The 27,753-nt window shown below is 36.8% G+C and overlaps 1 protein-coding gene across 1 annotated transcript in view; it reads right to left on the bottom strand.

Annotated features, from left to right (window-relative positions):
* CCDC178 (coiled-coil domain containing 178) overlaps positions 1–27,753 on the bottom strand; it is a 410,587-nt gene that overhangs the window by 292,211 nt on the left and 90,623 nt on the right. The window contains exons 9-10 of the mRNA XM_024984506.2: positions 16,156–16,298; positions 8,209–8,362 (exon numbers count right to left, since the gene is read on the bottom strand). Coding sequence (XP_024840274.1) covers positions 8,209–8,362; positions 16,156–16,298 — 297 coding nt within the window. The remainder of the gene's footprint in view (positions 1–8,208; positions 8,363–16,155; positions 16,299–27,753) is intronic.

Here is a 27,753-nt window from a genome sequence, read left to right as displayed (position 1 = left end):
GTTCTAATTTAATTCAAGAGGAGAGTGGAGATTTTAGAAAATCCCATATTAGAGAAAAATGGTTGATCATCCATTTACAAATCTGAGAGCAGGCATGTGTATTTGGTGGTCTGAACTAATTCAGTGAATAATTTTGACAACTGAACGAAGTACTTTCCCTTTAATCAACACCTTAATCCCTAATCTCTCCTGTAGAGTATTAACATATTAAATTAACACACATCTAGTTTTTCAGATAAGATAATTGAGTATCATAAAGGTGTAAAGTGAAGGTCACAACCATAATGTGGAGGAGAAATATGAGTCCAATACTATGACAGACTAAAACAACATTCTACGTGAATTGCTTTAAAAATTCTCAACCTCATGAGTCATCGGAGAAATGCAAATTTGAAACCACAACAGGATAAATTCAACAAAAGTCTTATAGTTAAAGATAAATAAAAGATAATATTAGATGATGATGCTAATCTGAGGCTGGAATTCTCACACACGGTGGTCTGAGTAGAAAATGTATAACTACTTTGGAAAAAAATTGTAATGATCTATGAAAACTGAATATATGCATCTTTGGACAAGTAATTCTCCACATAAATGAATATATAATTTTAACATGTATTTTGAGGGACTTGGTCGGAAAAACTGCAAGGACTGAACAGCAATAAACTCGAATTGCAGGTTATGAAGAAACTGGACATCAAGTTTAATTTTCAAAAAGTAAAGCCTGAGATACCCACTAAACATCTAAAGGGAGATTGAGTTGGCAGTTAGATATACAAAGCTTATAATAAAAGACTAAGCCCCTGGAATCTGAGATGTTTGGAGTTTGGGGAGATAAAGAGACATGGGTGAAGGAAACTGAGAACAAGCTTCCAGAAAAATAAGAAGAGAGAAGAATAGTCTGTGTTCCAAAAGCCAAGAGAAAGAAGTTTCTAGAGACAAGTGCTACATGTACATTAACTGAAGATAAGAACAATTAATTCAATTAATGGAAATATTTTCATTAAAAAGTGAGCTGTAAAAAGGGCAAAGTGAAAAGTTTTCAGAATTTTGGAAAAAAAATATTAAAATGCAGGTAAATCATGTAAGCCTTATCAGAATATAAGGCATATAGCTTTTACTTGAATTAACACTAGCACAATTCAACTTTTATTATTTTTCCATTAAAATATTTTTGTTAAAATAAGGACTTATATTAATATTTAAAAGTTTTAGAGACATTTATCACAGCTTTGTTTACAATACCTAAAAACTGAAAATGTCTTAAATGTGCAATAATAAGAGTCTAAGAAACTCTCAATCATTAAAGTTGTATTTTAAAATATGATTTTGCAGTAAGTTTTTATATAAGGAGAAATGTCATCAATTATTCTATGCATATGATAATATCCTTTCAAAATATATCATAAGGTCTGTCTATATAAAACAAAATGTTAACAGTGACTACATTTAAATAGTGAGATCATAGATCAGTAATTTCTGCTCCTCACATGAGTGTATTCTAAACTTTAAGGGATAAACATTAAGTATTCGTGCCATTTAAAAAGTATATAAAATAATTTAAGATAATAGTTTGTGTAATGAATTCCACCAGATTTTATGAGGATCGTAAAGAAGGAAATAGGATCCATTAGCAGCAATTACAGTGTAGTGTAATGGTGAAAGCCTGACTGGGAATCATCTAAAGTGGGAATGTAAGGAGAGAAATAGAAACAATGAACACAGAAAATCCTTTCAAGGGCTTTTCTTGCAAAGTACAAGAAATGCAATGTAGCTTAGGGTAAGACTCAAAAATAAAACATGAAGCATTCAAAATAGGGAGGTGGAAAGTAAAAATAAAGAGAATAAACCTAAAGAAATAAAAAGAAAATTATAACTACAGAAACATACATTACTATTTCAGAAGCTGGAAGACTGTAGAATTGCTAATCCAAGAGTCATCTCTACTTTTTAATTCAATTTTTAAAAATTTGAACAATTTCATTTAGAAAGTGAAAAATACACATATAATTAAAAATAAGAGATGAGTATAAAAGAACATTTTATATAATGTTATATTAGATTTGAAAATTTTAATCCACTTTGATTATTTCTAGGTCCATCAAAAATTATAGAGATATCAAGGAGAAATATATATCCTAATAAAAACTAATCATGACAAAGTAAAACAACTGTCCATAAAAATAAAGCAATAATTCAAACAATTGAAAAAAATAAAAACAATGATCATTTTTCACCAAGATGTCCTATTAAAGTTTTAAGAAAAAGTTTACTTAAATCTATATTAATTCTCCAGGTAATAAGAAAGGAAGAAAAGCTTCACAATTCATTTATAAAGCCAGTATAATCCTGATAAGAAAATCTGTCAAATACAGCACAAATTAAGAACACTGAAATACAGACTGATTTATGAATATGGATATAAAATCCTAAATAAAATAATTACAAATCAAACTCAGCAGTAAATTAAAAGAACAATAAACCATAACCAAGCAGAGTTCACCCCAGGAATTTTAAAATGGTTTAATTTTAATATAATACATTGTTTCAATAGGTCAAATGAGAAACCATTTAAAATCATCTTCACAGATGCTTACAAAGTATTCTGTGTAAGTAATCATCTATTCCTGATAGATTTCATAACCTAAGAATACTTTTAAAATCTTTAAAATGATAGCAAGCATATGTTTGAAATCAATATTTAGATAACATGAACCATTCCTCTAAAATAAAAATTGAAATAAAGCCAAATTCATAGATGTTGTTACTTAATATTTTACACATATGCCACACAATAAAATAAAAAGAGATTAAAACCTTATGGCTAAAAAACTAGCAATCTGTAATTTTACACATTATCACATTTTACCCATATAATTCATAAAAACTATAGAATAAAACAATAATAAAAATTGTGTTGCAGTTTCACTGTAACACAACTTTGTTGGAGAAAAATCACTCAGCTTTTCTTCTTAAAGCTCTTTTTTAAAAATCATTTTCTACTTTTTATGTTTTGGCCCTACCACATGAAATGAGGAATTTTAGTTCACTTTCTAGGGATAGAACCCGTGTCCCCTGCAGTGGAAGCAGGGTCCGCACCCCTGCACCGTCACGGAAATCCCACTTAGCTTTTTAGACTGGTTTCCTATTTAGTAAATTAATAGCATCAATAGCAATTGCTGGCTTGTTTTTAATACAAAATTATTTAATTTGAAAGATTTTGAGATAAAATGTTAATCAAAAGGTATACTGTAATAGGTATTTTTTGATATTTGGATTTATACTTATAGTACCCTAGATCAATAATTTATCAATAAATATTAAATTTCTACTAAAAAGACAATATCCAAAAATATAAAAATATCACATATATACAAAAGTAATTCACTTATTTACAACCTTTATCTGTAAAGTATATTAGAGATTAAATTTGTGTACACCTATAATTGTTCAATAAAATATGAAAATCACAAAGAATTTCTGTATCTTTGAAAGTTATTTTTGTATTACTTTATCAAGGGACTGGATAAAATGAACTGTAGGTGGCTGTTTCTTTAATACTATAAGAAACAAAGAATTGCAGATAATGATATTAAAAAAAATTCCTGAGCTATGGAAGAATTAGACTTCAAAGAAAACATTGGGAAAAATCATAGAAAAGCAGCTTTATTTTTACATTTAAGACGAATTTGATCTTGACAACTTTTTTAAAGTACTTAACCAGTTTTTAAATGTTTTCTACTTTATAGGAGCTATTGTTTGCAGAAATAAGAAGGAAAAAATTTGTTTTCCTAGATACAGTGACAATACAAATACAGAAAAGTGTACATTAATGAAGCAAAGATTCTAAATTGAAAGTATGATATGCCCTGAAATTTTAAAAGATCAGTTAGGTTGTATGTGCAATTAGGCAGCAAAAATCTTTTATTTTCCTCCAGAACTAAAAGTACCGATTGCATACCAAAAAACAATGCCTGGAAATGATGCACAACATTGCTTTTAACTGAGTGTTTAATATGCCCACTTTGAAAATACAGCTCAAAGGTTTTTTATAATAAGCCAAACACAGAAAAAATATATCTAAACTTCATCATGCTCTCATCATCTCTATAAAATATGATAGTTCACAAATGATTTCTATAATTGAAAAACATTACTAACCTTGTAAATACATTCATAATATCTCATCAAAATAATGTTATGTTATGAAGGACCAGACATGCCATTTTTAGAAATGATCAAAAAAAAAAAAGGTTATTTTAGGTTTAGTGAATAAATTTCCCCTTTGACAATATTTTATTAACAGTGACATTTTTATAAATGATAAATTTCAACATGATTAGAAGACTGCTGCTGCTGCTGCTAAGTCGCTTCAGTCGTGTCCGACTCTGTGCGACCCCGTAGATGGCAGCCCACCAGGCTCCCCCATCCCTGGGATTCTCCAGGCAAGAACACTGGAGTGGGTTGCCATTTCCTTCTCCAGTGCATGAAAGTGAAAAGTGAAAAGGAAGTCGCTCAGTCGTGTCTGACTCTTAGCGACCCCATGAACTACACAGCCTACCAGGCTCCTCCATCCATGGGATTCTCCAGGCAAGAGTACTGGAGTGGGGTGCCATTGCCTTCTCCGATTAGAAAACTGAGCTCATAACTATTTGACAACACTATACTTTATTTCAATGTCTGCACTCTACTACATTCCACCTCATCAAGTGTTATCTAGACTCACAAGTTAAAGTGATTTTCCCTCAATTTCCAAGAATTTGTCTCCTTTCATATTGAAGTTTAAAATGAGAGGATTCAGTCAGACAGCAGTAGGATTGAAAGGATGAGAAGAGTTAAACATTGACACTTCACCTGCCTCCTTAGAAATCTGTATGCAGGTCAAGAAGTAAAGTTAGAACTGGATATGAACAACGAACTGGTTCAAAATCGGGAAGGAATATGTCAAGGCTGTATATTATCACTCTGCTTACTTAACTTATATGCAGAGTACATCATGTGAAATGCAGGGCTGGATGAATCTCAGTTAGGAATCAAGATTGCCAGAAGAAACATCGATAACCTCAGATATGCAGATGTCGCCACCCTAGTGGCAGAAAGTGAAGAGAAACTAAAGAGCCTCTTGATGAAGGTGAAAAGGAGACTGAAAAATTTGGCTTAAAACTCAGCATTCAAAAAACTAAGATCATGGCATCCGGTCCCATCACTTCGTGGCAAGTAGATGGGGAAACAATGGAAACAGTGACAGACTTTATTCTCTTGGGCTCCAAAATCACTGCAGATGGTGACTGCAGCCATGAAATTAAAAGATGCTTGCTCCTTGAAAGAAAAGCTACAACCAACCTAGACAATATATTAAAAAGCAGAGACATTACTTTGTCAACAAAGCTCTGTCTAGTCAAGGCTATGGTTTTTCCAGCAGTCATGTATGGATGTGAGAGCTGAACTATAAAGAAAGCTGAGCAGTGAAGAATTGATGCTTTTGAACTGTGGTGTTGGAGAAGACTCTTGAGAGCCCCTTGGCAAATAGATGGGTAAAAAGTAGAAACAGTGACAGATTTCATTTTCTTGGCTCCAAAATCACTGTGGACAGTAACTGCAGTCATGAAATTAAAAGATGCTTGCTCCTTGGAAGAAAAACTATGACAAACCAAGACAGTGTATTAAAAATCCCATGATATCACTTTGTCAACAAAGATCCATATAGTCAAAGCCATGATTTTTGCAGTAATCATGCATGGATATGAGAGTTGGACCATAAAGAAGGCTGAGCACTGAATAATTGATGCGTTCAAACTAGGGTACTGGAGAAGACTCTTGAGAGCCCCATGGACAGCAAGGAGATCAAACCAGTCAATCCTGCTGCTGCTGCTGCTGCTAAGTCGCTTCAGTCATGTCCAACTCTGTGCGACCCCAGAGACGGCAGCCCACCAGGCTCCCCCATCCCTGGGATTCTCCAGGCAAGAACACTGGAGTGGGTTGCCATTTCCTTCTCCAGTGCATGAAAGTTAAAAGTCAAAGTGAAGTCGCTCAGTCATGTCTGACTCCTAGCGACCCCATGGACTGCAGCCTATGAGGCTCCTCCTTCCATGGGATTTGCCAGGCAAGAGTACTGGAATGGGTTGCCATTGCCTTCTCCCCAGTCAATCCTAAAGGAAATCAATCCTGAATATTCCCTGGAATATTGGGAATTCCCTGGAAAATTCCATGGAAGGATTGATGCTGAATCTCCAATACTTTGGCCACCTAATGGGAAGAGCTGACTCACTGGAAAAGACCCTGATACTGGGAAAGATTGAGGGCAGGATGAAAACGGGGCAACAGAGAATGAGGTTGGTTGATGGCATCACCAACTCAATGGATGTGAGTTTGAGCAAACTTGGGAGATAGTGAAGGACAGGGAAGCCTAGTGTGCTGCAGCCCACGAGTTCACAGGGTGGATCTAAATCTACCTATTTTAGATCAGTTTCTTCCAACTCCCTTATCCCATCTCATCCCTTCTGACACTTCAGTCCAGTGTGTTTCAGTGTTTTCAGGCTTGCTTATTTCTGGATTATTCTACATTGCCTATGCAGTGGTGTAAATCACTCCAATCTTAATTCAGGTGCATATTCCGTACACTGCATAAATAAGAACAAAATACGAACTTTTCAGAGAAAGAAAATTCTGAGAATTTCAACTCTGACTCACTAAAGAAGCTTATAGAAGATATACTTTAGTAACAAGAAACAAAACAGTGCCAAATCAGAGATGTCTGATAAACAGAAAGAGCTGTGTGTTAAACTTGGAATATTATCAAACATTTATTGTTTAAATTAATGAGAAATTATCCTAACATCAGTTCAGTTCAGTTCAGTTCAGTCGTTCAGTTGTGTCCAACTCTTTGTGACCCCATGAATCACAGCACGCCAGGCCTCCCTGTCCATCACCAACTCCCAGAGTTCATTCAGACTCACATCCATCAAGTCTGTGATGCCATCCAGCCATCTCATCCTCTGTTGTCCCCTTCTCCTCCTGCCCCCAATCCCTCCCAGCATCAGAGTCTTTTCCAATGAGTCAACTCTTCGCATGAGGTGGCCAAAGTACTGAAGTTTCAGCTTTAGCATCATTCTTTCCAATTATTAAATAATATGGACATAACATGAAAAATAGAATATATGTCAGGAAAAGATCATATGGCCCTTAAACTGTTCATTAAGAATCTAATGATATTGATTATGCTTCACATCCAGTAAATGCAATATGTGTTCCAAAAATTCTAGCAATTAGTAGCCCGAAAACATGTAAATAAAATACATCTTAAGAAAAAAATCAACTTTAAACATTCTAAAGTGAGTTTCATCTAAATATATGGTTTCAAATTATATAAGGCAAAATAATTAAGAAATAATAAAGAAATACACTATCATACTGAGATATATTTTAATATAGCTTTCACAACAATTGATACATTAGTCAAAAAATAAATCAGAGATATAAAACAGTTAAATAACACAACTATCACAATTTACAAAATAAACCTATTTAGAATTGCACTCTACTATCAGAGAAAACATTTTTCCGAAACCAAAAATTTATGCAAGTTACCTATATAGTATTAAACAAATCAGTCTTAAGGAAATATAAATAATACATACTGCCTGTACTACCTGTATTTTAAAAAAGTATTTACATTAAAAATCAACTTAATATTTAGTGGAGACAGAAGGTTTAATTTGTCTAAGAATGATCACAGACAGAGTTTGCCTTTGACAAAGTTCCAAGAAATTGGTTAAGGTCCAGTTTAGTAAAACTACCTAAATAAATGGAGAGATAGATCATGTTTATGTTTAAGGATCCCATCATACAGATTTCATATCCCCATCATATAATCCATAAGTGAATGTGATTCCAATTATAACTCTAATAAAAAAAAATAACCTAAAACTCAAAAGGAAATATAAGATTAGGGGATTCATCATAATAGATAATCAAAACTCATTATACAAGTTTATTAATATAAACATTAAGTATTGAGATAAAGATGTTAATTAGAGGAAACAAAAAGAGAATAGAAAGAGAGATACACAAAAAACAATAAGGAAGCCCCTTAGTGACATAGGTGGTTCAATATTAATATATAAATAAATACTCTAAATTACAAGTTCAAGTAGCCATAGTACAAAGCTAATGTCAGTATTTTTTTAAATGTTAATTATGAAAACTTACAGTTTTTTCTAAAGCAGTTAATTCATTTTTTGATGACTTTGTTTCTCTCAATACTTCGGTCACTGCCTCTTCATTCTCCTCAATATTAATATTAATATCTTGTATTGATGTACAGTAGAAATTGAACAGATTGCTAAGTTTATCTATCTCTTTCCTAAGAGAAAAAACACAGTTGACTTTATCCACATTGAAGGGGAAACTATATTTTAAATTATATTTGAATTTGTTCCTGACTTAACAATACAGATCAATGGAATTTATCTATTCCTAAAGGCTTTTCAACCCAAAAGAGCTCCTGAAAAGTACCACTTAGATATAAAGAAGTAAATAGGGAGGAAAAAAAAAATTTATGTTTCTGATGGAAAGACCTGAAAAAAAAGTGAATGATTTGTAAATTTTTAAAATAAGCTACCAGTTGATTTGATTTCAAGTGAGAGACCTAGGAAGCACCTTTGATTCAGAGCCTGGATAGTACGGGGATGGAAAGGCAATTTTAAAAAAGCAGAAAAATTGTAAAGTTAAAAAAATAAAATAAAAATTAAAAAGCAGAAAAAAGAAGAGAAGAGAAGAAGCTGTAAAAGTGGACAGACCATACATTATTAAAGCTCTGGGACTTCCTAGACAGTCCAGTGGTTAAGACTTCTTCTTCCAGTGCAATAGGGTGCGGGTTTGATCCCTGGTCAGGGAGCTAATATCCTACATGCCTCACAGCCAAAGAACAAAACCATAAAACAGGAACAATATTGTATCAAATTCAGTAAAACTTTTAAAATAGTCCGTATCAAGAGTGGTGGGAAGGGGTAGGAGGTGGGAGGGAGGTAAAGAGGGAGGGACATATGGATACCTGTGGTTGACTCATGCTGATGTGTGACAGAGGCCAACACAGTATTATGAAGCAATTTTCCTTCAATTCAAAATAAATAAGTATGGGGGAAAATGGTACACATTAAAAAAATCTTTAAAAAATTAAAAAAATATATAAACCTCTGTTTACTGTCTTGTCTCCCTGACAGTCACAGTAGCAAAAAGGAGTAAACTGCAGTTCAGGAAAACAAGGGGCTTACTTAAGGAAAAGTAATTGCTGAGGAGATTTTTGTTCCTAGGCGACGTTTCACAAAAAAGACCAGTGTTGATCTGTAAAACTACATAATCCTTTATCTTATCTGGTAGGAAGAAAACAAGTCCCAAGTATAAAAGTCACTTTAAAGTATGGTCTTATAGTGCATGAAATTAATACGGTGAATGCATGAAAAAATAATGCATGAGAAAATATGAAATGCATGAAAAAATATGGTGAGAAAATGACAAAAATATCATTTGCAGAAAATATTAGCAAGTTATACAGGTAGGCCTAACTTTTTTAAGAAACCATAAGCAAAATAATAGAGTGGTAGATTTACCTGAAACCCATATAAGAGATTAAAGAGTAAATCATTTGCATTTGATAAAATTCTATAATGCAAAATGGAATGGAAAAATTACCCAATAGACAAATGAGCAGATAAGATAAACAAGAATTCACAAGAGAATAAATGCTAGTGACCAATAAATATATGGTGTGCTGATTGAATTGGCCCAGCCTCTCATGCACTAACTCTAATTTTAGGAGTAGAGTCAAATTAAACTGAAAGATATAATCTTACAACAGAAATCAAAATTAAAGCAACAAACAAATGAGCAAGAAGATTCTTCTTTACCCTTTCAAACCTGGAGAGTACAAGTTTCCTATCAGAATTCTATTGATCTTCCAGATCAATAATGAGTGGTTAGGAGTCTCAGCATTTAAAACATACATGTGTGGTTCAATTTGCTTCATTTGAAGTGAATTTTTCTTCTCTCAATATTATCCATTTCCCAGTGCAGATAATAAACTATAGATTTTGACTGAGCAAGAAATGAGCAGTCACCCTGCCCCGTGAAATGCAGGAACTAAGTATATTATCTTAGTTATCTCTATTACTTAAAAACTAATGTGATCGACTCCTCAGCCTTTCAAGAATTTTTCAGTGCAAAAGTTGCCCCCACTGATACTTCAGATTTCATTATTCTCATATTTGCTAAATCAGAAATAAATTTAGAAGAATAAAATGGGAAGAATCATTTTACCTTTAAAGAATTACTATAAAGTAGAGCAATCAAGACACAAAAGAATATATGCTTTTTTTCATTTATACAGAATTCAAGAACAGACCAAACTAACCATGGTGATAGAAGTCAGAATGGTACTTACCTCTTTCAGGGAAAAGTATGAACTGAGAAGGAAAATTTAAAAAAAAATTCTATATGCTGGAAACTTTTTATATCTTAACCTGAGGCATGGTGACATAAATGAATATACATATACATGTAGATAAAAATCATAAATCTATGCATTTGATAGCACATATAATTGTGTTTCTATACGTCTACTCATTCTCAACAAACTAAAAAAATAGTGAAGGGAAATTAAACATATCTTTAACATTTTACTTAGTAAATCATTTACGACTCACTAATGCTTATAACAGAATTTTTAGAAAATATGATTAAATGAGAAGAAAATTAACAAGTAAGTTATATGGTGCAATAAATAATATTAAGTAAAGGAATTAATAAAAATATGCCTTTGCGTCCTATTTAAATATTATCTATAAACATCACCAGCTAATTTTTATATCCAAAACTGAGAAGCAAAAATTTTAGAAAATGTTACAAGATGTAGAATGTTTCATTTGTAATTAATATGCACTAACATCTGTTTGTGCCAAACAGATTAATGAAATGTTGACTATACGTATAGTGTATATGTACAGAGACAGAAATAGATAAATGATTAAAATAAGAGAGAGATACAGAAACATAATCAACAGCTTCAAGATATGTAAATTAAGAAAAAGAGTATAGAAAATTGAGAGCATTACAGTCTCAAATGAAGTTCCTGCCTCCACTTCCTGGCCATATAACTTTGTAGGTTTGTCTAACTGACTTTGACCTTAGTCATTTGACTTGCTGTAGTGATTTGAATGTTACCAAAAAAGGATGCAACAAAGTTCATGTCTGAGTGTGCTTGCTTGCTCTTACTCCTCTCCCACTATCCTGAGAATATTTCTAACAGACTGGAGAAACAGGGTAGAGTCAAATCTCCCCAGTTGTCTCAGCTGAGGCTTTACTATATTGGTGGCAAATCAGAAAACATCTCTAGGAGGGGAAGATCCCCTGGAGAAGGGCATGGCAACCCACACCAGTACTCTTGCCTTCAGAATCCCATGGACACAGAAGCCTGGTGGGCTGCAGTCCATAGGGTCGCACAGAGTTGGACATGACTGAAGCAACTTAGCACAGCACAAGGCTTTCCTAGATCAGCGGAAAATTGGAAAACATATGTAACTGAATGACAGTGCAAATATAACAAATCAGGTGAGTTATGAAAATGATTGCATTCATTATATAATATGTTTTGAGAGAGGACAAGATGATGGAGTAGAAAGACCCTGAGTTACCTCCTCTTGTGAGCATACCGAAATCACAGCTATCTACAGAACGACCATCAGTGCAAAAGACCGACCTACCAAAAAGTTTCTTCTACAACTAGAGACATAAAGAAGGAATCACACTGAGATGAGTAGAAGGAGCAGTCTAGTGATAGAGTCAGTTATCAGACTCCTGGGAGGCTGTCCCACAAACTGGAGCATAATTACATTTCAGAGATTCTCCTAAAAGAATAACAGGTCTGAGCCCCCCATCAACCTCCTCAGCCTGGGAGTCCTGCACCAGGAAGACGAACTTCCCAGAGCATTTGGCTTGGAAGGCTGAGGGGGCTGACCTTTGGGAGTCCCAGAGAATTGAGAGAAATGCAGATTTCACTCTTAAATGGCACACACAAAACCTCACACACTGTGGGATCCAGGGCATAAACAGTAATTTGAAAGGATCCTAGGCCAGACCTACATGCTAATCTTAGAGAGACTCACAGAGGAGCAGGAGGCAACTGCAGCCCACCCTAGGAGCAAAGACAGGGATGGCAGCAATTTGGAGAGCTCCATCTACCATGTGGACACTGGTACTAGCAACTACCATTGTGGAATCCTGAGACAGTTCAGGACAATCATCTAACTGGTCAGGGACACAGTTTCATCCATCAGGAGATAGCCGCCTAAGACCCCTGAGCCCTCAGCCACCTCTGGAAATGGCTCTGCCTTCCAGAAGGCCTAGGACCCAACTCTAACACTAGTGGACAGACACAAGTCCCAGAATCCCCAGGGCCCTGGTCCTGCCCTCCAAGGAGCCTGCTCTAGCCTCTGGACCAGCCTCATTCACCACAGAGTAGACATCAGACTCAAGCAAGTCAAGACCCAGCATCATGTAGACCTAGCCTGCCCATCAGCAGCCCAAAACTTGTCCTGGAACCAACTGGACCCTGGCCCTGCCTATTAGGAGACCAACACAAGCTTGAGGATACCCTAGGCCCCATGCTCAACTGTGTCAGTCACCACTGCTTCCACCAGTGATCTAACACCAGCTCTGTGATCCCTGGATCCTGCAACCAGACTCCACAATCTAGCTCTGCCCATTGGTAGGCTGGAACTAAGCCCAAGACCTGGCTCCACCCACCTGTGGGCAGGCAACAACCAGAGAACAACTTTTGGACTGTGATTCTGCCCACCAGTGAACATGCACTAGCCCCAGGAATCCCTGAGTTTCCATAGTCAGTGACCTCATGACCCAGTCTCAGCAACTAGCAGTCATCACCCTCCACACAAGGCAGAACTTGCCAACCCATCAGAGAGGGGCCCAAAAAAGCTTATCAGAGTGCCCAAAACAAGCAGCCCACCACAGCAGAAGGACCCACCCTTCATAGGGAAATCCCCTAGAGCACTTAGTTTGGGTGATGAGAGGGGAGTGTGCTACTGGGATGCATAAGACATACACAAAAGGTCACTTCTACAAAGTCAGGAAATGTAACCAACCTACCAGATACACAGAAAAACAAACAAACAGCAATTTAGGGAAAATGAGGAGACAGAAGAATATATTCCAAACATGGAACAAGATAAAATCCCAATTGAAGAACTAAGTGAAGTGGAGCTAGGCAATCTATCTCAGAAGGAGTTAAAAGTAGTGACTGTAAAGATGGTCAAAAAACTTGGAAGAAGAATGGATATACAGAGCAAGAAGTTAGAAGTTTTGAAAAGAGAGAAAATCTAAAGCACAACCAAACTGAGATGAAAAATACATAAATGGAAATGCAAAATATACCAGAATGAATCAATAAATGTCTAAATGATACAGAGGTGTGGGTCAGTGAGCTAGAATACAAAGGAGTGGAAATCACTGGTGGTGAACAGAAAAAAGAAAAAAAGAATGAGAAGAAATGAGAACAATTTTATAGACCTCTGAAACAATACCAAGTGCACTAATATTCACATTATAGGTGTTCTGGAAGGAGAAAAGAGAAAGATGCTAAGAACATATTTGAATAAATAATAGCTGAAAACCTCCCAACCATGAAAAACGAAACAGACATCCAACTCCAGGAATCAAAGAAAGTACCAAACAGGATTAACTCAAAAAAAAACACACCGAGACACACTGTAATTAAAACTGTAAAAATTTAAGATCAAGTTGTTATTTAATCACTAAATTATGTCTGATTCTTTTATGACCCCATGGGCTATAGTTTGCCAGGCTCCTCTGTCCATGGAATTTTTACAGGCAAGAATACTTGAGTAGGTTGTCATTTCCTTCTCCAGGAGATCTCCACAACCCAGAGATCGATCCCATGCCTCCTGCATTGTCAAGGGAATTCTTTACCACTGAGCCATCTAGGAAGCCCATATAGAGAAAATATTAAAAAGCAACAAGGGAAAAGCAACAAATAACATATAAGGCAACTCCCATAAGGCTATCAGGTGACTTTTCAATAGAAACTTCACAGGCCAGAAGGAGTGGCATGATATATTTAAAGTGATGAAAGAAAAAACTACAATAAAAAATACTGAGCAAGGCTCTCATTCAGATTGGATGAACAGATAGAAAACCAAGCCTAAAAGAGTTCAGTATCACAAACCAGCCTTGAAAGAAATGTAAAAGTAACTTTTCTAAGCAAAAAAGAAAAGGCCACAATTAAATACATAAAAATTACAAAATGAAAAAGGGAATTCAGTTCAGTTCAGTAGCTCAGTCGTGTCCGACTTTGTGACCCCATGAATCGCAGCACGCCAGGCCTCCCTGTCCATCACCAACTCCCTGAGTTCACCCAGACTCACATCCATCAAGTCAGTGATGCCATCCAGCCATCTCATCCTCTGTCATCCCCTTCTCTTCCTGCCCCCAATCCCTCCCAGCATCAGAGTCTTTTCCAATGAGTCAACTCTTCGCATGAGGTGGCCAAGTACTGGAGTTTCAGCTTTAGCATCATTCCTTCCAAAGAAATCCCAGGGATGATCTCCTTCAGAATGGACTAGTTGGATCTCCTTGCAGTCCAAGGGACTCTCAAGAGTCCTCTCCAACACCACAATTCAAAAGCATCAATTCTTCGGCGCTCAGCCTTATTCACACTTCTCACATCCATACATGACCACAGGAAAAACCATAGCCTTGACTAGATGAAACTTTGTTGGCAAAGTAATGTCTCTGCTTTTGAATATGTTATCTAGGTTGGTCATAACTTTTCTTCCAAGGAGTAAGCGTCTTTTAATTTCATGGCTGCAGTCACCATCTGCAGTGATTTTGGAGCCCCCCCAAAAATAAAGTCTGACACTGTTTCCCCATCTATTTCCCATTAAGTGCAATCATACAGTAAAGGTAGAAATCATCTACACACAAGTTACTAGAAATGTTAAAAGCAGTATAACAAAATACATTCACAATCAATAGCTAAGGAACATACAAAATAATTAGATGGAAAATATGATACCAAAAACAGTAACTGTGAGGTGGGAGAGCATATGCAGATTTCTTTACAAGCATTTGGAAGTAAGGGATCAGCAACTTTTAAGAGTCAAGTATAAAGATATAGATGGCTATAGAAAATGCCCAGGGAAACCACAAACCAAAATTTATGATGGTTAGAAACATAAAAAAGCAAAAAGAAATCCAAACATAACACTAAAGATAGTCATCAATTATAAGAGAACAAGGTAAGAATAAAGGGACAAAAAAATCTATGAAAACAATCCCAAAACAATGAACAAAATAGCAAAAGATACACAAGTAAGCATATATTGAAACAGACATCAGATATGAGAAAATATAAACATCTTAATAAATGCATGTTATCCAGATCACAGGATAATGTATAAATATTTGTTCTTTATTTTACTAACATTTATTTGACTCTAGCTCCATAATGAATGTGACTTTTTCTATACTAAATGATTTGTAAGTTTGAATAAATAAAGACTTTTATATCACACAGAAACATAAATAATTTTAAACCAAACTAAGAACTAGATGGATGTCGTAAAATTCAAATACATTAGAAATGTAATAAAAAGTCAATAATACACAAAATATAATTAATCTATGTTCATTTAAAATATTCCAGGCTATTAGAAAGCAAATAAATATGAGTTAATTAATGAGATGCTATGTTTATAATTAACACAAGGCTATATAATTTATTCTTATACTATCCCATTCTGGAATACTTTTCAAATAGTAACTCTTTTACATTGTTAGCAGGGATATATATTATTATAGCATATCCATAGGCAATTTGGCAATATGTATGAAGAGCTTTAAAATGACAGAGAAAAATACTGCTTTAGGAATTCATACACACGTAGTTTAACATATGTAAAAGACATGTATTTTAATTTATATATTAACTTGGTAATAAGACAGATGTGGAAATTTGGATAATTTCCTTTCTCTTTATCTGAATTTCTTATACAGGAATATATATCACATTTTTAATTAATATTTTCATTTTAAATGCCATAAAAAACATTTGCGGAAAATACTTACTTGTAGGCAGCCATGCTTATTTCATCATCACGAATATCCCTTTCCATTTCTATTCTGTTTTGTTTAACTCTGAGTTTGGCTTTTTCAAGATTGTCTATGGCTTCTAGAAGTTCTCCGTGAACTTGTTTGTATATTTCCATTACCTAGAAATAAAAATATGTATGCTAATCTAAGCACTTAATGGCTAATTAAAATAATCAGACCACAGAAAGATCAGAGAAAGGTTTTAGAGTAGTTCTGATGTAGATTATAAACATTCTTTATATTGATTTTTGTTCCCTATTTAGTCTATTGTTTAGCACAGCAGAGTTTCAGATTTCTTATATACCCTGACAGGCATCAATACTAGGGATGTACAAGAGTTACCAGAGAAGATAACTTCACTATCCCATTTAATACGACCAAAATAAAATCATTATCTTTTCGCCTACAAAAACTAGGACTTCTTATTTGCTCTTTTTGGTCAAATACGTTATTGTAAAAAATCATACAACACCAATGAAAAAATGAAAAATGAAAAAATCACTTATAATCTTCTCACTCATAAATAGCCATTATTATCTTCAATGCAAAATATTCCATTTTTATTGTTTTCATTAATTATTAGAGATCATAAACCTCCCTTCTCTCTCTAGCTCTCGCTTCTCTGTCAAACTAAAGGGAAACGGTGGTTGTAGCTGTCGTGGTTGGAAGGAACGACCGTTCAGAATGTCCTGTTGGAAAGCTAGAGGGTGAGGAGTAGAAGAAGGTACTAGGTAGTGAGCAGTCCTTTCACCAGGGGCCGAGTGGTGGATCAACACGAAGCAGTACGCGCCTAAATAAAGGAACAATTTTCATTAATATCAGTTTTATTTCATTGTATTGGTTTTATTGTGAAAGGAACATTTAACATGATTGTCTATCCTTTAACAAATTTTTCAGTGTACAAGATCCCCTGGAGAAGGAAATGGCAACCCACTCCAGTATTCCTGCCTGGGAAATCCCATACAGAGGAGCCTGGTAGGCTACAGTCCATGGTGGCACAGAGTCCAACAACAAAGTGTACAATGCAGTAAACTGCAGGCATTATGATGGCAGCAGATCTCTAGCACTTCCTCATCTTGCATGACTAAATCTTCACACCCACTGAAAAGCAGCTCTCCATCTCCCCTCAAGTCCCTACCAATCACCCTCTCTGCTTCTATGAAGGTAGCTTTTACAGATGTCTTATACAAGTGGAATCATGCAGTATTCATCTGTGACCTCTTTAGTACTTAGCATAATAATGCTCTCCAGGTTCATCCATGCTGTCAAATATGGCAGTTTTCCTTCTTTTTAAAGGCTGAATTATATTCTGCTGCATGCATACATCACATACATTTTAGAATTAGCTTGTCCAATAAATGCTGGAGAGGGTGTGGAGAAAAGGGAGCCCTCTTACACTATTGGTGGGAATGCAAACTAGTACAGCCACTATGGAGAACAGTGTGGAGATTCCTTAAAAGACTGGAAATAGAACTGCCTTATGATCTAGCAATCCCACTGCTGGGCATACACACTAAGGAAACCAGAATTGAAAGAGACACATGTACCCCAATGTTCATCGCAGCACTGTTTATAATAGCCAGGACATGAAAGCAACCTAGATGTCCATCAGCAGATGAATGGATAAGAAAGCTGTGGTACATATACACAATGGAGTATTACTCAGCCATTAAAAAGAATATATTTGAATCAGTTCTAATGAGGTGGATGAAACTGGAGCCTATTATACAGAGTGAAGTAAGCCAGAAAGAAAAACACCAATACAGTATACTAACGCATATATATGGAATTTAGAAAGATGCTAACAATAACCCTGTATACAAGACAGCAAAAGAGACACTGATGTATAGAACAGTCTTTTGGACTCTGTGGGAAAGGGAGAGGGTGGGATGAATTGGGAGAATGGCATTTAAATAAGTATAATATCATATATGAAATGAATCACCAGTCCAGGTTCGATGCACGATACTGGATGCTTGGGGCTGGTGCACTGGGACAACCCAGAGGGATGGTATGGGGAGGGAGGAGGGAGGAAGGTTCAGGATGAGGAACACAGGTATACCTGTGGCGGATTCATTTTGATATATGGCAAAACCAATACAATATTGTAAAGTTAAATAATTTAACATTAAAAAAAAATAATAATAAAAAAAAGAAGAATTAGCTTGTCAAGCTCCACAAAGAGACCTGTTGAGATTTTGTGACTGCATTCAATTTACAGAACATTTTGGAGAGAATTTTACAAAATTTAGCCTTTTAAGGTATTAACATCATTTATCAATATAGCACTTCTCAAATTCTCTCAGAAATATTCATAGTTTTCTTAATAGAGGCTGTGCATGTCATTTGTTACATTTATTCTAGATATTTTATATTTTATGCTCTAGTGAATGCTATTTTTAAGTAAACTTTTTTTTTTCAGATTTGTTTCTGGTATATAGGAAAGTATGGATTTAAAAATGGGGAACGTGGGTATACCTGTGGCAAATTCATTTTGATATTTGGCAAAACTAATACAATATTTTAAAGTTTAAAAATAAAATAAAATTAAAAAAAATTTACCTTTGTATTCAACTGTAATTCATCTGTGGACATGTTTAAAGTTCATGTATACATAATGGCTGTCTGGGGAGGCTTTACAAATAGCTGTGAAAAGAAGGGAAGAGAAAAGCAAGGGAGAAAAGGAAAGATATAAACATCTGAATGCAGAGTTCCAAAGAATAGCAAGAAGAGATAAGAAAGCCTTCTTCAACGATCAATGCAAAGAAATAGAGGAAAACAACAGAATGGGAAAGACTAGGGATCTCTTCAAGAAAATCAGAGATACCAAAGGAACATTTCATGCAAAGATGGGCTCAATAAAAGACAGAAATGGTATGGACCTAACAGAAGCAGAAGACATTAAGAAGAGGTGGCAAGAATACACAGAAGAACTGTACAAAAAAGATCTTCATGACCCAGATAATCACGATGGTGTGATCACTGACCTAGAGCCAGACATCCTGGAATGTGAAGTCAAGTGGGCCTTAGAAAGCATCACTACCAACAAAGCTAGTGGAGGTGATAGAATTCCAGTTGAGCTATTCCAAATCCTGAAAGATGATGCTGTGAAAGTGCTGCACTCAATATGCCAGCAAATTTGGAAAACTCAGCAGTGGCCACAGGACTGGAAAAGGTCAGCTTTCATTCCAATCCCAAAGAAAGGCAGTGCCAAAGAATGCTCAAACTACCACACAATTGCACTCATCTCACATGCTAGTAAAGTAATGCTCAAAATTCTCCAAGCCAGGCTTCAGCAATATGTGAACCATGAACTTCCTGAGGTTCAAGCTGGTTTTAGAAAAGGCAGAGGAACCAGAGATCAAATTGCCAACATCCGCTGGATTATGGAAAAAGCAAGAGAGTTCCAGAAAAACATCTATTTCTGCTTTCTTGACTATGCCAAAGCCTTTGACTGTGTGGATCACAAGAAACTGTGGAAAATTCTGAAAGAGATGGGAATACCAGACCACCTGACCTGCCTCTTGAGAAATTTGTATGCAGGTCAGGAAGCAACAGTTAGAACTGGACATGGAACAACAGACTGGTTCCAAATAGGAAAAGGAGTACATCAAGGCTGTATATTGTCACCCTGCTTATTTAACTTCTATGCAGAGTACATCATGAGAAACGCTGGACTGGAAGAAACACAAGCTGGAATCAAGATTTCCGGGAGAAATATCAATAACCTCAGATATGCAGATGACACCACCCTTATGGCAGAAAGTGAAGAGGAACTCAAAAGCCTCTTGATGAAAGTGAAAGTGGAGAGTGAAAAAGTTGGCTTAAAGCTCAGCATTCAGAAAATGAAGATCATGGCATCTAGTCCCACCACTTCATGGGAAATAGATGGGAAACAGTGGAAACAGTGTCAGACTGTATTTTTCTGGGCTCCAAAATCACTACAGATGGTGACTACAGCCATGAAATTAAAAGATGTTTACTCCTTGGAAGGAAAGTTATAACCAACCTAGATAGCATATTGAAAAGCAGAGACATTACTTTGCCAACAAAGGTTCGTCTAGTCAAGGCTATGTTTTTCCTGTGGACATGTATGGATGTGAGAGTTGGACTGTGAAGAAGGCTGAGCACAGAAGAATTGATGCTTTTGAACTGTGGTGTTGGAGAAGGCTCTTGAGAGTCCTTTGGACTGCAAGGAGATCCAAGCAGTCCATTCTGAAGGAGATCAGCCCTGGGATTTCTTTGGAAGGAATGATGCTAAAGCTGAAACTCCAGTACTTGGCCACCTCATGCGAAGAGTTGACTCATTGGAAAAGACTCTGATGCTGGGAGGGATTGGGGGCAGGAGGAGAAGGGGATGACAGAGGATGAGATGGCTGGATGGCATCACTGCCTCGATGGATGTGAGTCTGAGTGAACTCTGGGGGTTGGTGATGGACAGGGAGGCCTGGCGTGCTGCTATTCATGGGGTCGCAAAGAGTTGGACATGACTGAGTGACTGATCTGATCTGATACATAATTACATAATCTGTACAGCAAAGGAAACCATCAACAAAACAAAAAGACAACCTACCCAATAGGAGAAGGTATTTGCAAATCATATATTCAATATGAGGTTAATATCCAAATATATAAAGAACTCATACATGTCAACAGCAATACAACCAAATACTCAAATAAAAATGGGCAAAGGGGATAAACAACAAGTCCTACTGTATAGCACAAGGAACTATATTCAATATTCTGTGATAAGCTATAATGGAAAAGAATAAAAAAATAATATATATGTATGTACATGTTAACTGAATCATTTTGATGTACAGCAGAAATTAATACAACATTGTAAATCAACCATAATTTTTAAAAATGGTCCGAAGGGCTGAATAGACTTCTTTGGGGGGTGCTGTCGTCTTGTTACATTCTTTTTTAAATTCTTATTAGGGTATAATTGATTTATAATGTTGCATTAGTTTCAGGTGGACAGCAGTACACATTTTTCTGAAGAAGATATACAGATGACCAATAGGCACATACATGAAAAAGTGTTCAACATTACTAAGTATTATGGAAATGAAAAAATTAACACCATGAGATTTTACCTAATGACCATGATGATGGTTATTACATATACAAAAAAATAAAAGATGAAATAACAGGTGTTGAGAGAATGTGGAGAAAAGAGAACCCTGAGCACTGTTAGTGGGAATGTAAATTAGTGCAGCCACTATGGAAAACAGTAGGGAGACACCTCAAAAAATTAAGAGGACTAGGATATGACCAGCTAGTCCACTTTGGGGTATTAACCCAAGTTATGTGAAAACACTAATTTGAAAAGATATACGCACCCTTGTGTTCACTGCACCACTATTTATAATAGCCACACAATTGAAGATTCCATCAAGGAATGAATGCATAAAGAGATGTGGTATATAGAATGAATACTTGTTGCTGTTGTTCAGTCACTAAGTCATATCTGACTCTTTGCAACATGAACTGCAGCACGCCAGGCTTCCCTGTCCTGAAGCGACTATCTCCCTGAGTTTGCTCAAACTCATGTCCACTGAGTTAGTGATGCCATCTAACCATCTCATCCTCTATCACCCCCTTTTCCTCTTGCCCTCAATCTTTCCCAACATCAGGACCTGTTCTAATGAGTTGGTTCCTTGCATTAGGTGGCCAAAGTACTGGAACTTCAGCTTCATTACCAGTCCTTCCAAAGAATATTCAGGGTTGATTTCCTTTAGGATTGACTGGTTTGAAAGCATACTACTCAATCACAAAAAAAGAAAGAAATCTTGCCATTTGTGACAACATGGAAGACCTTGAGGGTATTATCCTAAGAGAAATAAGTCACATGGAGAAAAGACAAATATCATATGATTTAGCTTATATGCAGAATATAAAAAACAAACAAAAACATCCAAATAAGTGAACAAACCAAACCAAAACAAACAAGCAGGTACAGACAACAGAGAAAAGGAGGGCAAAATGGGTGAAATGTGTAACTGTACGGTGATGGATGAAATGTATCATGTTCAAGAGGAAAAAAAGAGAAGGCACAAATAAATACCAGGAATGAAAAAGGAGACCACTACATATCCCCAGTGGCTAAGCAATAAAGAATCTGCCTGCAATGCAGGAGACTTGCAGGAGACATGGGTTCTATCCCTGGATCAGAAAGATTCCCTGGAGTAGGAAATGGCATCCCACTCCAGTATTCTTGCCTGCAAAATCCCATGGACATAGAAGCCCGGCAGGCTGAAGTCCATGGGGTTACAAAACAGTCAGACACGACTGAGCAACTAAACAACATATTCTATAGACTTATAGGAAACAAAATAGGCTTCCCTGGTAACTCAGCTGATAAAGAATCCGCCTGCAATGCAGGAGACTCCGGTTTGATTCCTGCGTTGGGAAGTACTCCTGGAGAAGGATAGGCTACCCACTGCAGTATTCTTGGGCTTCCCTGGTGGCTCAGATGGTTAAGACTCTGCCTGCAATGCAGGAGACCTGGGTTTGATCCCTGAGTTAGGAAGATCCCCTGGAGGAGGGCATGGCAACCCACTCTGGCATTTGCAACTGGAGACTCCCCATGGACAAAGGGGCCTGGTGGGCTACAGTCCATGGGGTTGCACAGAGTCAGACAGAAGTGAAGAATTAAGCACAGTACAGCATAGGAAACAAAAGAATACTAAGAAAGTCTCTGTTCCAAAAAAGTACAAAATTTTGATGAAATGGACATAATCTTATAAAACTAGAAATAACCAAAATGGACACAGGAATAAATAGAATATCTAAAGAGTCTTATTGAGGAAATTTAATTTGTAATTAAAAACCTTTCCAAAACAAACAAAAAACAAAACTGGAAAACTTTAGCTAGATGCCATCAATAATCTTAGCCTTTTGCAAACTCTTCCAGATAGTAGAGAAAGAAGAAATACTCCCAAGTTACCTTTAAATATGCTGCTGCTGCTGCTGCGTCGCTTCAGTCGTGTCCGACTCTGTGCAACCCCATAGACGGAAGCCCACCAGGCTCCCCCGTCCCTGGGATTCTCCAGGCAATAACACTGGAGTGGGTTGCCATTTCCTTCTCCATTGCATGAAAGTGAAAAGTGAAAGTGAAGTCGCTCAGTCATGTCTGACCCTCAGCGACCCCATGGACTGCAGCCTGCCAGGCTCCTCCATCCATGGGATTTTCCAGGCAAGAGTACTGGAGTGGGGTGCCATTGCCTTCTCCTAGCAAACCCTTAAAAACAAAACCTGACAAGGACAGTATTAAACAATTATACTATTTTCTTATTCATGAACTTAGACTTAATCCCCTAAGCAAATAATTAGCAAATCAAATCTAGCAACATCTTGAGTAAGATGTAACATCTTCCTGAATATAAAAAAGATTGTTTTAATGCTTCCCCTTTGAAACCGGGACTGTGACAATGATGCAAAATATTACCACTTACAGTCAGCAATGCAGGAGACCTGGGTTCAATCCCTGTCAGGAAGATTCCCTGCAGAAGGAAATGGCTACCCACTCCAATATTCTTGCCTGGAGAATTCCACAGACATAGGATTCTGGAGGGCATGGGGTCCCAAAGAGTCATACACAACTGAGCAATTAATACTTCACTTCAGTCACTGGAGATCTTGGCCAAGAAAGGACCAAGCCTTATTAAAAGCAATACAGCAAAATGTATACAGATTATGAACAGAAGGAAATAAAACTGTACTTGAGTTGAGTGAGTGAGTGAGAGTTGCTCAAATGTGTCTGCCTCTTTGCGGCCCCATGGACTATAGCCCACAGGGCTACTCTGTCCGTGGGATTCTCAAGAATGCTGGAGTGGGTTGCCATGCCCTTCTCCAGAGGATGATCCTGACCTAGAGATCAAATTCTCCCACATTGCAGTCAAATTCTTTATCATCTGAGCCAACAGGGAGGCAAAATTGTCCTTCAGTTCAGTTCAGTCATTCAATCATGTCTGACTCTTTGCTACCCCATGGACTGCAGCATGCCAGGCTTCCCTATTCATCACAAACTCCCAGAGTTTACTCAAACTCATGTCCATTGAGTCAGTAATGCCATCCAACCATCTCATCCTCTGTCATCCCCTTCTCCTCCTGCTCTCAATCTTTCCCAGCATCAGGGTCTTTTCCAATGAGTACGTTCTTCGCATCAGGTGGCCAAAGTGTTGGAGCTTCATCTTTAGCATCACTCCATCCAAAGAATATTCAGGACTGATTTCCTTTAGGATGGACTGCTTGGATATACTTGCAGTCCAAGGGACTCTCAAGAGTCTCCTCCAACACCACAGTTCAAAAGCATCAATTATTTGGTGCTCAGCTTTTTTTATACTCCAGTTCTCACATCCATACATGACTGCTGGAAAAACCATACCTTTGACTAGATAGACCTTTGTAGGCAAAGTAATATCTCTGGTTTTTAATATGCTGTCTAGGATAGTCATTTCTTTTCTCTCAAGGAGCAAGCATCTTTTAATTTCACAGCTGCAGTCATCATCTGCAGTGATTTTGGAGTCCAAGAATATAAAGTCGGTCACTGTTTCCATTGTTTCACCATCTATTTGCCATGAAGTGATGGGATCAGATGCCATGATATTAGTTTTTTGAATGTTGAGTTTTAAGCCAGCTTTTCACTTTCCTCTTTCACTTTCATCAAGAGGCACTTTAGTTCCTTGTTCCTTTCTGCCATAAGGGTGGTGTCATCTGCATACCTGAGGTTATTGATATTTCTCCTGGCGATCTTGATTCCAGCTTGTGCTTCATCCAGTCTGGCAATTTGCATGATGTATTCTGCTTATATCTTAAATAAAGAGTGTGACAATATAAAGCCTGGATGTATTCCTTTCCCAATTTGGAACCAGTTCGTTGTTCTACATCCAGTTTTAATGGTTGCTTCTTGACCTGCATACGGACTTCTCTGGAGGCAGGTAATGTGATCTGGTATTCCCATCTCTTGAAGAATTTTCCACAGTTTGTTGTGATCTAGACAGTCAAAGGCTTTGGCGTAGTCAATAAAGCAGAAGTAGATGTTTTCCTGGAATTCTCCTGTTTTTCTATGATCCAATGGATGTTGGCAATTTGACTCTGGTACCTCTGCCTTTTCTAAATCCAGCATGAACATTTAGAAGTTCTCTGTTCACGTACTGTTGAAGCCAGGCTTGGAGAATTTTGAGTATTACTTTGCTAGCGTGTGAGATGAGTGTAATTGTGTGGTAGTTTGAACATTCTTTGGCATTGCCTTTCTTTGGGTTGAATGAGAAAACTGACCTATTCCAGTCCTGTAGCCACTGATGAGTTTTCCAAATTTGCTGGCATATTGTATATGGCACTTTAACAGCATCATCTTTTAATGATTTTAAATACCTCAACTGGAATTCGATTACCTCCACTAGCTTTGTTCATAGTGATGCTTCCTAAGGCCCTCTTGACTTTGCATTCCAGGATATCTGGCTCTAGGGGAGTGATCACACCTTCATGGTTTTCTGGGTCATGAAGATCTTTGTTGTATACTTCTGTGTATTCTTGCCACCTCTTCTAAATATCATCTGCTTCTGTTAGGTCCATACCATTTCTGTCTTTTATCGTGCTCATCTTTGCATGAAATGTTCCCTTGGTATCTCTAATTTTCTTGGAGAGTTCTCAAGTCTTTCCCATTCTATTGTTTTCTTCTATTTCTTTGCACTGACCACTGAGGAAGTCTTTCTTATCTCTCCTTGCTAGTCTTTGGAATTTTGCATTCAAATGGGTGTATCTTTCCTTTTCTCCTTTGCCTTTAGCTTTCTCTTCTTTTCTCTTTGTAAGGCCTCCTCAGACAACCATTTTGCCTTTTTGCATTTCTTTTTCTTGCAGATGGTTTTGATCACTGCCTACTATACAATGTCACAAAACTCTGGCCATATTTCTTAAGGCACTCTGTCAGATCTAATCCCTTGAATCTGTTTGTCACTTTCACTGTATAATCCTAAGTGATTTGATATATTTCATACCTGAATGGTCTAGTGGTTTACCCTACTTCCTTCAATTGAAGTCTGAATTTGGCAATAAGGAGTTCATGGTCTGAGCCACAGTCAGCTCCTGGTCTTGTTTTTGCTGACTGTATATAGCTTCTCCATCTTTGACTACAAAGAACATAATCAATCTGATTTTGGTATTAACCATCTGGTGATGTCTACGTGTAGATTCATGTCTTGTGTTGTTGAAGAGGGTCTTTGCTATGACCAGTGTGTTCTCTTGGCAAAACTCTGTCAGCCTTTGCCCTGCTTCATTTTGTACTCCAAGGCCAAACTTGCCTGTTACTCCAGGTATCTCTTGACTTCCTACTTTTGCATTCCAGTTCACTATGATGACAAGGGCATCTTTTTTAGTGTTAGTTCTAGAAAGTCCTATGCGTCATCATAGAACAGTTTAAATTCAGGTTCTTTGGCATTAGTGGTTGGGGCATAGACTTGGATTACTGTGATATTGAATGGTTTGCCTTGGAAATGAACAGAGATCATTCTGTCATTTTTGAGACTGCACTCAAGTACAGTATTTAGGACTCTTCTGTTGACTATGAGGGCTATTCTATTTCTTCTAAGGGATTCTTGCCCACAGGAGTAGATATAATGGTCATCTGAGTTAAATTCACCCATTCCAGTTATTTTAGTTCGCCGATTCCTAAAATGTTGATGTTCACTCTTGCCATCTCCTGTTTGACCATTTCCAATTTACTTTGATTCATGGACCTAACATTCCAGGTTCCTATGCAATAGTGTTATTTATGTTCACATTAATTTTTAGAATAGTACAGATTTTAGTAAACTACAAGATTTTCCTTTAGGCACAGAAATGCAGGGCTATACAGTCAAGCAGAGAGCAAGGATTATACCAAGATGATAAGATAAGCAAACACAGAGCTCAGGAAATTTACACCATGAAAGGAAGAAAAGCAAGAAATAACTCCCTGTATCCAATCTGTCTTGTAGGTATTGCTGGGGTGATCTCAGGTTTGGGGGTTTTGCTTATATCGTATGAGGCAAATTCATATGGAAAGCTCCTTGGCTGGCTCATTGTGGGAGTGGTTCAGCTGTCCCACATGGATACTCTCTACATTGATGTTAACAATATTTCTGTGGCTCCACTGTGTTATGTGACTAAGCTGCTTGTAGAATCTGAAAGTCACCTTAAGCCACTGAGGTTGGTTTGCAATGTACTGAGGCTCAAGCACATTGACAAGAGGCCTTGCATTATTTAAGTAGCTGGGTTACTTCAGCAGGCCTCTAGCTAAGGTCTCAGTCAAGACAGCAGAATAAAACAGAAAAAGCAAAGCTTTATTACAAACAAAACTCTATCTTACACTTCCCCGAACCCCTAGCAATCTAATTTGCTTTCTGTCTTTATGGATTTACCTATTCTGGATATTTCAGGTAAACGAAATCATACGATATGCAATCTTTTGTGTCTGGCTTATTTATTTAGCATAATGTTTTGAAGTTTATCCATGTTGTGATCTGTACCAGTATTTCATTCTTTTTTATGACTGACTACTACTCCATGGTATGGTTATATCACATTTTG

Source organism: Bos taurus, chromosome 24, assembly GCF_002263795.3.
Source record: "Bos taurus isolate L1 Dominette 01449 registration number 42190680 breed Hereford chromosome 24, ARS-UCD2.0, whole genome shotgun sequence".
NCBI classification, from domain to species: domain Eukaryota; kingdom Metazoa; phylum Chordata; class Mammalia; order Artiodactyla; family Bovidae; genus Bos; species Bos taurus.
This window is presented reverse-complemented; position numbering and strand designations above follow the sequence as displayed.